The sequence below is a fragment of the Corvus moneduloides genome, chromosome 27, assembly GCF_009650955.1.
Source record: "Corvus moneduloides isolate bCorMon1 chromosome 27, bCorMon1.pri, whole genome shotgun sequence".
NCBI classification, from domain to species: Eukaryota; Metazoa; Chordata; class Aves; order Passeriformes; family Corvidae; genus Corvus; species Corvus moneduloides.
In genome coordinates, this window is record NC_045502.1 from 3,261,478 (window position 1) to 3,272,347 (window position 10,870).

General features: G+C 59.1%; 1 protein-coding gene across 1 annotated transcript; it reads left to right on the forward strand.

The window, feature by feature from the left end:
* The first annotated feature begins 53 nt into the window (after positions 1–53).
* Positions 54–10,443, forward strand: LOC116435449 (tumor necrosis factor receptor superfamily member 10A-like). The gene is made up of 10 exons (XM_032091779.1): positions 54–440; positions 5,106–5,238; positions 5,851–5,979; positions 6,359–6,473; positions 7,399–7,484; positions 7,597–7,683; positions 7,805–7,845; positions 8,494–8,595; positions 9,031–9,100; positions 9,187–10,443. Exons 1-10 carry the CDS (start codon positions 393–395, stop codon positions 9,462–9,464), a joined length of 1,089 nt encoding a protein of 362 aa, XP_031947670.1. The 5' UTR covers positions 54–392; the 3' UTR covers positions 9,465–10,443.
* The last annotated feature ends 427 nt before the right edge of the window (positions 10,444–10,870 follow it).

Sequence of the window (10,870 nt, forward strand, 5' to 3'; positions counted from 1 at the left end):
GAGGTGTGAGCGATAAAACGAGAAAATAAGTGACGCTAAAAACCAAAAGTTCTGTGAAAGCCAGTTCAGCTTCTCGGGCAAACCAAACCGCACATGAAAACCTCCGGCGGTTTCGCTCCCGCAAGAACACGCGGAGGCTGCACAGAGGGGACCTGCGCTGGGACAGCCCCTTTTACCTCCTCTTCCTCGGTGTCCCGCCCCGCTGCTATAAAAATGCCCCCTCCCGCCCTGAGTTCTCCATTCTGCCGACGCCGTGGTTTGGAGCGGCTGTCCCAGAGCGGTGTCGGGACCTGACCCACTCCGTGCCCGCTCCGTGCCCGCTCCGTGCCCGCTCCGCGCCCGCTCCGTGCCCGCTCCGCGCCCGCCCTGCGCCTCTGCGCTCTCCGCTCACGATGCGCCGGCTCCGACGGCGCTGCCTCCCTCTGCTGCTGCTGGTCACGGTGAGTGGGGACGGGGCTCGTGGGGCCCTGGGGACCCTCCGGGAGCGCGGCCAGGGGGGTCCGGACCCGGGTCGGGGCTGCGCGGTGCTGTCGCGACATGCCCGGGCTTGCAGCGCCGTGAAGGGGCTCGGAGCGGCGGGGTGGGACGGGGTCTGGCGAGGGGCTGGGGGGGGGGTGGGGAAAGGTGAGGAGGGGTTATCGGGGTGTTTGGGGGCTGCCCTGGTGAGGGTTCAGCCAAGCGGCGGGGGCTGTGTGAGTGAGGGGTGCCCCTGGATGGAGGTGGGGGGGGGGGTGGGGTTACCTGGGGGGCAGCGGCGGATGGGAGGGCGCCTTTCCCAGCGATTGAAGGGCTCGTGTGAGTCGGGGGAAACTGAAGCGTCGGGGGGGGCTCACCTGCTCCGGGGGTCGTGGGGGAGCTGCGGGGGCTCACCTGGTCTGGGAGCGTCAGGGAAAGCAGCGGCGGTGGGGCTCACCTGGCCCGGGGGATGGGGGGGTTGAGGCGATGGGGCCAGGGGGGTTCACCTGGGCAGGTGGGCACCAGGGGGGCTCAGCTGGGCCCGGCACAGGGGGGTGGGTTCAGGGTATAGGGAGGACGTGAGGCTGAGGCCGGGGGCGGGGGGAAGCAGCAGCCTGGAAGGGGAATGGGAAGCGATGGGAAAGGCGATCTCACGAGCACACGGCCCGGCGGGGACGGGGACGGTGATTACAGGCTGCAGGCTGGACCTGGAGCTCGGCTCCCAGGGTAGGGGATTTCCACTCCCTTCGCTCCAAAGCCGAGTTTGCCAGCTCCTGTGGATGTTTTAGCACATCGGGTTGGGATGCAGGCGGCTCGGGGCTGGCCGGTGCAGGAATGCAACTCGCCCGAATGATGACCAAACCCGTGGCACAAAGTTTGAGAATCGCAAACTCCGCCTGGGCATATCATAGCTCCCCGTGGATTGGATGCTGGAGAGTCGGGAAATACCTGAAGTATTCACTTGAAGTCGGGAGGATCCTGCCCTGGGTTTTATCCCAGAGATCTTGCCCTGACTTCTCTCCCGGGGCTGGCCTGTAACCCCACGGCCCTGACGGAGTCCGGCGTGCTCTGCTCCCGCAGCGCTGGAATTACATCAGCACCGCCCATTAACAGGTTTTTAGTGGGAGCTTCTCATCCAATTCCTTCTCTGCATTTTTTAGCGGAGTTTATTTAGACTGGCCTGATAAAGTCAAGCCTTACTAAACCCATCACCGAAGGCCACGCTCGTAACAGCGTCGTTTATTTTACTTTTTATCCTCGTTTTTTAATAAAGGGGGAGGGGAGCTGCTCGGGCTGATGATTCACCGTGTCATGGTACGATATTGCGTCGGTGTGTCCTCTCGCTCTTGCATCACGCCCTGGACACAGGCCACAGGTTTCTGAGGATGAGTGCCCTGGATCACTGAGTTTGCTGGAGCTCAAATTCCACGTGCAGGAATTCCAGGGGAAAATCCCCGCCTGCATCAGCCCCATGTCCGTGGAGCAGATGACATCAGGTGTCTGCCCGGCATCTCTTTTAGCCCTGGTTCTCTCGTGCTGCCTTCAGGGGCTGCGGGGTGTTTCATCCATGTTCGTGTCAGGAGCTCAGCGAGGGGTCTGTCCTCGCCTGCAGGGTCCAGCTCCTTTTGGGATCACCTCGGGAGAAAAACAAATTGAGGATGGAAGCAGAGAAAGCTCAAAGCCTGATGCTTTCCCGAGCTGTTTCTCCAGACTTGATCCCCCAGAAGGAAGAGGCTGATGAGGGATTCCCGTGGTGCCTCTAATTCCTCTGCCTCCAGGCTTTCTTGGGTTGTTTACTGTGGGTGAAAACTCCTGAATTCTACCGTGGCTTGCCTGTGATGCCTCGATGTGGCTCCTGAAAACAGAGGCCAGACGAGAGTCAGAAAATAAAAGCAGGGATTGATTTGCGGGGCCTTTAAAGGTTCACCCTGGGCAGGCCAAAGGCTCCACCCAAGATGGACTCCAGGTTCCTCAGCCTTTTATAAGTTTGACCCATTTGCATATCAGGGTTAATTCTCCAATTCTAACCTCCGTTAATGATGTAATTACCCCAAGTTTGCCTCTCCTCTTCAGAGGCTTTTAGTTCACACATTTTGGGGGCTGGGACAATGGAGGTGTCCTTGGAGAGCAAACCTAGCGAGGGTTTGTTATGTGTGACCAGCACGAGAGAGCAGCAGCTGAGAGGCCACAGGAAACCTCAGAGTGACCCAGCAGGCAGCGCAGGATTGGAGAAATGTAAAAGTTCAAACCGAAGGCATCACCCACGGCTGGATTTTCCAACCGGTGGTTTGGTCAGGGATGGCAGCAGGGGTGGGTGCTGTGGGCTGATAACTTTATCATGCACTTGTTGCTGCTCCCTGTAGAGCCGTGAGATCCCATGGCCGAGGGGCCTTTCCAAACTGCCGAGAGCGCCGTGCTGTCGCTGTGATCACCCTCACAGTGTGGCACAGTTCGGCAGGCAACAAACATGGATTTTTTTCCCCTTGGGGACAGCATGGAAGTGGGACAAATTGTCCCTTTGCTCCCAGGATTTCCAAGACCAGAGTGGGTGAAGCCCTTGTGGCTGAAGCTCCTCAAGTGGATAAAAAAAAGCACTTTACAAACTTGCAAACGTTCCTAGCTGGGGAAAGAGAAGCAGAGCCAGGACCTGGGAGATGTAGAGCCAGAAGGCGTTGGAGGGACATGGATTTGATCCCTCCAAGTCAGAGTCCAGAGCTGGCCCCATTCCCGGGCTGGCCGGGGCGCGGGGGCTCTGTGGTGGGCTTTGTCCTCGCCGTGGCCTGGCCGGTGTCAGTGGTGGCTTTGTGGCTCTGCATCACCCTCTGCAGCCCCGTGACCATCCCCGACCTGCCGCAGCCGGTTTTGCCTTGTCCTGGCGCGGGAAGTGTCCGGAGAGGAGGCGGGACCGGTGCTGGGACAGGGGACAGGACGGCGTCTCTATTGTTTGAGCCATTCCAGGCAGCTCCTGACTCACGGGGGAAATATTTGCTTTAAAAGGCAGATTTTACCCTCAGTGTTGGGGAGGGGATGGGGGGGGGGAGGGGAAGTACCTCCTGCAGCCCATGTCAGTCCCTGCCACCCGGGGTGGAGGGGCAGGTGCTGGAGGGCAGGTTTATATCCATGGATATCCGTGGGGCAGGTTCATATCCATGGTTATCCGTGGGGCAGGTTCATATCCATGCATATCCGTGGGGCAGGTTTATATCCATGGATATCCGTGGGGCAGGTTTATATCCATGGTTATCCGTGGGGCAGGTTTATATCCATGGAAATCCATGGGGCAGGTTTATATCCATGGAAATCCATGGGGCAGGTTTATATCCATGGATATCCATGGGGCAGGTGCTGTGGGGCAGGTTTATATCCATAGTTATCCGTGGGGCAGGTTTATATCCATGGATATCCATGGGGCAGGTCCATATCCATGGATATCCGTGGGGCAGGTGCTGTAGGGCAGGTTTATATCCATGGATATCCGTGGGGCAGGATCATATCCATGGATATCCGTGGGGCAGGTGCTGTGGGGCAGGTTTATATCCATGGATATCCGTGGGGCAGGTGCTGTGGGGCAGGTTTATATCCATGGATATCCGTGGGGCAGGATCATATCCATGGATATCCGTGGGGCAGGTTTATATCCATGGTTATGCATGGGGCAGGTTCATATCCATGGATATCCGTGGGGCAGGTCCATATCCATGGATATCCGTGGGGCAGGTGCTGTAGGGCAGGTTCATATCCATGGATATCCATGGGGCAGGTTTATATCCATGGATATCCGTGGGGCACGTTTATATCCATGGATATCCGTGGGGCAGGTTCATATCCATGGGGCAGGTGCTGTGGGGCAGGTTTATATCCATGGATATCCGTGGGGCAGGTTCATATCCATGGGGCAGGTGCTGTAGGGCAGGTTTATATCCATGGATATCCGTGGGGCAGGTTCATATCCATGGATATCCGTGGGGCAGCCCTGTGCTGGCTCAGACACCAATGGCATTGTCCCCGCTGGGGACACTGAGGTGCCCAAAACTCCCCCAAAGCCTGAGGGGACAAATGCTGGCATCGTCCCCCCGCAGTGACCCGGCCAGGGCGGAAGGAGCTGAGGCAGCAGAAAAAGGGTGTGGAGAGCTGGCGGAAATGTGCCTTTTCTTCCTGATCCACGGCAGGATCAGAGGGAAAACGCAGGAACACGAGGCCGTGCTGTCCCCTGGGAGCCCAGAGTGACAACCCAGGGGTTTCTTGTGGGCACCTTCCAGCCTTGACACGGGGCCGGTTTCCTCCCACAAACCCGTTCCTCTTCCCGACTCTCCCCTTCCACTCGGGGCTGTTGGTGCGCTCAGAAATTGGGGAAGGAAAAGGGGTCATCAGCGCCTCTTTGCCCTGCTGATAACCTGGCACCTGGAATTCCCCTGCAATCCTCCCGACCTCCTCCGGAGGCTTTGCCAAGGGAAAACCGGCCCTGGTTTGGAGGAAGTGCCTTTGGCTGAGTCAAGGGGAGGTTTGGCCGCTGGCTCCGGCAGCTCTGAGCCATCCCGGAGCTCCTCTCCCGCTTCACTGGGCACAGCAGCTCTCGCCCTTCCCTTTCTCCCCTTGCCCCGTGGGTTGGGGTGGTTTTTAACCCAAGTTTTTTCTGTATTTTTGAACAGGCGGCTACTTTGGGAACCAGTGCTGTCACACCGAGGAGCAGGGACAGCTTGGATCTCCTGGATCAAGGCTGGGGAGGGAAGGACGATTACTACCTGGCGGCCAATGGCCTCTCTTGCCAGAAGTGCCCTCCAGGTGAAGTGGTCCCAGCACTGATCCCACCTCTGCAGCCTCTCTGTGCTCCTGTTCCATGTCCTCGCTCCTCCTGAGGGGCAGCACAGCTCCAGCTCCCCCCTGCTCCACTGTCAGGGATCTCGGCACTCATTATGGGAATATTTTCCTTTTGTTGGCTCCTCATTTGCCTCTGAGCTTTGCTGGTGGTGGAATCACAGAATCCTTCAGCTTGGAAAAGCCCTCCAAGGCCACCAAATCCAGCCTGTGCCCGATCCCCACCTTGTCACTGCCACTTCCATCATTCCTTGGACACTCCCAGGGATGGGCACTCCAAACCTCCCTGGGCAGCCCCTGCCAAGGCCTGGCCACCCTTTCCATGAGGAAATTCCCGCTGCTGTCCACCCTGAGCCTCCCCTGGCCCAGCCTGAGGCCGTTCCCTCTCCTCCTGTCCCTGTTCCCTGCGAGCAGAGCCCGACCCCCCCGGCTGCCCCCTCCTGTCAGGGACTTGTGCAGAGCCACAAGGTCCCCCCTGATCCCCCTTTGCTCCAGGCTCAGCCCCTTTCCCAGCTCCCTCAGCCTCTCCTGGGGCTCCAGCCCCTTCCCCATGTGCTCAGAGTTGCCCTTTCTCCTCAGGCACCTACGTTGCAGAGGAGTGTAAGGAACAGAACAGTTCTGGCAGGTGTGTGCCCTGCGAAGATGGGGAGTTCATGGAATATCCAAACGCCCTCCGGCAGTGCCGGGACTGCAGGAAGTGCAGGGAAGGTATGAGCTGGAGGGGGGGAGGTGGGACCAGGGCTGATGGCTCAGGCTGGGTCCAGCTGAGCTCTCTAAGAGCACAGTGTCACCTGCAGTGTCCCCAGAGAGTGGCTGGGGCTGGAATTTGTGCAGACCTCCTACATCTGTTGTGCAAAGCTTGGACACGAGACCTCCGCAAGGAGCAGGAGGACGAGGCTCCCAGCAGCACTGGAAGCTGCTGGTGGAGTTTGATCCAGGCACTGCTTTTCCCTTGGTACGGGCAGCTGTGGGGCAGGAAAGGCTGAAACTCAACAGCAGGGAGTGACCTGCTCCTGCCCGGCCCTGCGGCTCAGCTGGGGTCGGAGCGGAGGAGCCGGGATGGAGCCGTGTCCCCTCTGTCCCCCAGATCAGGTGGAGGTGAATGGCTGCCAGCCCACCAGGAACACGGTGTGTGCCTGCAGGAACGGCACCTTCTGCCCGCCCGACCACCCCTGCGAGATGTGCCAGAAGTGCCAGCCCAGGTGGGTCGGGTGACGCGGTGGCTGTTTGGTGACACGGTGGCCGTCGGGTGACATGGTGGCCATCGGGTGACGCGGTGGCTGTCGGGTGACGCGGTGGCTGTGGGGTGACATGGTGGCTGTCGGGTGACGCGGTGGCTGTCGGGTGACGCGGTGGCTGTGGGGTGACATGGTGGCCATCGGGTGACATGGTGGCCATCGGGTGACACGGTGGCTGTCGGGTGACACGGTGGCTGTCGGGTGACACGGTGGCTGTCGGATGACAGGGTGGCTGTGGGGTGGCAGGGTGGCTGTGGGGTGACACGGTGGCCGTCGGGTGACACAGTGGCTGTCAGGTGACGCGGTGGCTCCCATGTGACGGGGTCCGTGCTGGAGCGTTGCCTTTTTGCCAGCCTGGGAATGAACCTCTGGGTGACTTTAGTGAGGAGATATTATAAAAATGGGTCTTTATTTGGAGGCCTCCAGGGGCAGTTATGGAGGAGCTCCACAAAAGTCTGCTCACATGGGGCGAATACAGTTTTTATAGGTTTTAGGAAATTAGTGTAATTGATAAAAAAGCACCAACTAGGAGGACGGGTGGTGGTGCAATTTCCCCTCAGGTCAAGTGCCTTCTCTGGAGCCCCCCCCAGCACTGGCTGTACTTTCTCCATGAAATGTATCCCCAAGAGTTGTTCTCAACCTTGGTAGCCAGGAAGAACCAGGATAGGATAAAGGCCTTGTGCTCTGCAGGGCTCAGAGCTCTGGAATTCGTTTTGTCTTTTTGCTTAGGGAAAGGCCATGGAAAATTCCTGGGAAAACTGGCCACTGATACAATGATCCACAAACACACGTGTAAAGAACACAGGGAATATATAAGGAAAAAAAAGCAAAAACCAAAATGGCATCAGAGCTGCAGCTGCTGAGCCCGCCCTGTCTCCCCCTCTCCCAGGTGTCCCGAGGGTCAAGTGGTGCTGAAACCCTGCACACCCTACAGTGACCTCCAGTGCGGTCCTGCCACGGACACCGGCTCCACCCGTGAGTGGGGGAATGCTGGGGGAGGCCAGACGGGCTGAGGGGTGGAGGTGGCAGCTGCTGCTGAGGGGAAACCCGGAGCAAGCTGCCCACACCCCTGTTTTATCTGCTTTAGACTCCTGGACCATCCCAGTCGCGGTCGCGATCGCGATCCTGCTTCTGGCTGCAATCTGCTTCTGGTGGTGCTGCTGCCGCTCCCCAGGTGGGTGCAGGGGACCCCCGGAGCACCCGCCTGGGCCGGGGGCTCTGCACCGGTGTGGGCTGGGTGGGAAGAGGGCCCTGCCTGGAGGAAGAGGGATCACAGCCCTGTTTCCATCTTCCAGGAGATGGGAGACGCTCGAGCAGGAGGCCCTACGAAATGGTGGTGAGTTCCCGGGGTGGCAGCGGGGGATGGCTCTGCCTGTGGGGTGGGGTGAGGTCCCCCTTGCCCTCTGCTCCCCATGTGGCCAGCAGCTCCTGGGAGGGCTGGAGGAGCAGGGGATGAGGTTCATCCAGGAATTCCTAGGAAGGCTGGAGGAGCAGGGAATGAGTCTCTTCCAGCTGTTTCTGGGAAGGCTGGAGGAGCAGAGGATGAGGCCATTCACAGCTCCTGGGAAGGCTGGAGGAGCAGGGGATGAGTCCCTTCCAGCAGCTCCTGGGAGAGCTGGAGGAGCAGGGGATGAGGCTCATTCACAGCTCCTGGGAAGGCTGGAGGAGCAGGGGATGAGGCTCATCCAGGAATTCCTAGGAAGGCTGGAGGAGCAGGGGACGAGGCTTCTCCCTTTAGGGTTGTGGGAGAGCTGGGCCAAGCAGAGGAGGCTCTCTGGGAGTGCCCTGGGTGCTTCCAGCCCCCTCCTCAGTGCCATTAACCCTTCCCTGGCGGCAGTGCTGGCACATGCAGGGTCTCCAGTGGAGATCCCAGAGTAGGGGAGGGCTTCAAGCTCAGGATGAGCAGGTGATCCATGCCCTTGGATCCCAGGGTCCTGCCTTCCCTGGGTCACCCACCACGGTTTGTGCTTCTCCCCTGGCACAGACCTCCATGTTCCGGAAGCTGCCGTGGTACACAGGGACAGAGGACAATTCCATCAACGAGCGCTTGCAGAGCCAGCAGCAGCACCCGGTGGCAGAGCCCTTGGTATGTGAATGGCACCCTCTGCCCCTTCGTGCTTGGCCACGATCTGATCAGCCTGGGGGGCTTCCAGGGCTGGACCACTCAGGGAGGTGGTGAAGGGTCTCTTGGTGGGATGAGGGTGGTGAAATCAGCTCGTTGCAGTTGAGTGCCAGAGCCCTCGGAGGGTTTAACGCTGATGCTGAGCAAACGCAGCTCGTGTGTCCCCCATCTCGGGGCCTGCTGCCGTCCCAGAGCCAGGAAACACGGATGTCCTGGGGGTGGGGTGGTGGTGGTGTCCTGCCCCAACAGCCCCAGGAGAGAGGGAGAGGGTCTCCAATCCCCACAGATCACACACTGGTGCTGGGGCTTGGTGGGTGCTGCAGGACACCGCCATTCCGGGAGTGAGACCGCCATTCCAGGAGTGACATCATCATTCCAGGAGTGACATTGTCATTCCAGGTGCCGCAGAGTGGGAGTGAGACACCCAGGAGGAAGCTGGTTCCAGCGCCAGAGACTGACCCCAAACGCGGTAAGTGCTGGGGCCCAAGGGATGTGTGTGGGGCTGAGATTCCTGCCCCGGCTCGGCCCCTTCTGAGCTGTCCCCTTCCCCTGCAGTGCTGCGGCTCTCCTTTTACATCTTTGCCAAAAAGATCCCCATGGACAACTGGAGGAGATTTGGCCGCAACCTGCACCTGGAGGAGAACGACATCGTCCTGGACAGGACGGAGGACGCCTTCTACCAGATGCTCTACAAGTGGCAGAATAGGGAAGGCACCAAGGCCTCCGTGAACACGCTGCTGGAGACCCTGGACCAGCTGCACCTGGGTGGGGTGGCAGAGGACATCTCCTCCACGCTGGTCAACAATGGGACCTTTCAGTACGAAACGAGCTGAAGGGAGCGGGGCGGAACCTGCGCCTCCCTCCTTTGAGCTAAATCCATGAAATACCTCCCAGAACACTTGAATTTTATCTGCTCATAGCTCTGCTGTGGCTCCTCTCCTTCTGAAGCCATCACAGAGTTCAGCTGAGCCAGGAGGAGCTGATCCCTACACCAAGTACGAGCCTCGGGGTCCCCCCTCTGCTGGAGTTACAGGTTCGACGTTGGTGCTTCCTTGGTGACATCCAAGCTGGTTTCTGGATTTCACTGGGTCAGAGCGAAGAGTCTCAAATCATTTCAAGCTGCTCCTGGGACCACCTCGCTCGGAAGCGCCGGTACTACCCGGATATCCTCGGGATCAGCGCAGAGAAGGACTTCGGCAGGGTTTGAGGCAATCCCTGTGCTTTTTAAACTGGATTGTCCTCGTTCCTCAAAGGATTCCTGGCATTATGAAATGGCTTCTGCTTCTAGAACGTCTCTGAGTAAGCTTCATTCTGCATGCTTGGTGGTTCTGCAAGCTCAGCTGGGGCCTCGAGTTACTTTCTGTGGACTAAGCTGTGTTTTACGTGGTTCTGATTGCTCTTAGGAACCAGTTTGAAACTGGACTTGAAGGGGAGAGTGGGAACGATTGACTTGCACTATGATCACTGGGGTTGCCTGAGGAAAGGGACAGCGCAGGGACGGTCCAGCCCAGCCCCTGCCAGGAGCAGGGACGTCTTCCACTCCACCAGGTTGCTCCAAGCCCCGTCCAGCCTGACCTTGAATGTTTCCTGGGATGGGGCAGCTTATCTGGGCAGCCTCTCTGCCAGTGTTTACCCACCCACAACGATTTCGTTGTGAAATCGTTCTTCCAAATATCTAATCTAATGTGACCCTCATTCCGTTTGAAGCCATTCCCGTGTCCTGGCACTCCAGGCCCTTGTCCAGAGTCCCTCTCCAGCTCTTCTGGAGCTCCTTTAGGCACTGGAAAGGGCTTGAAGGTCTCCCAGAGCCTTCTCTTCTCCAAGCAGGACAATCCCAGCTCTCCCAGCCTGGCTCCAGAGCAGAGGGGCTCCAGCCCTCGGAGCATCTCCATGGCCTCCTCTGGCTTTGCTCCAACACCTCCGCATCCTTGTGATGTTGGAAGCTCCAGAGCTGCAGGTGGGGTCTCACCAGAGCTGAGGAGAGGGGAAAAATCCCCTCGTGGCCCTGCTGCTCCCGGGTTAGTTTGGGTTGGTTCCGTGGCTGTGCTGTCCCTGTGTCCCCAGGCAGCGTGGAGGGGTGAATGCACTGAGGTCCGAGCGTGACCGTGGGTACCTGCTGCCCATCCCAGCCCCGTGGGCAGCTTCTCAAAACACTTCTCACCCAGAGCTCAGGGACATTACAAATGGAAAAATTACTTGAGCTGCCACCCCAGCCCACCAGGACCTTCCCCAGTGTGGT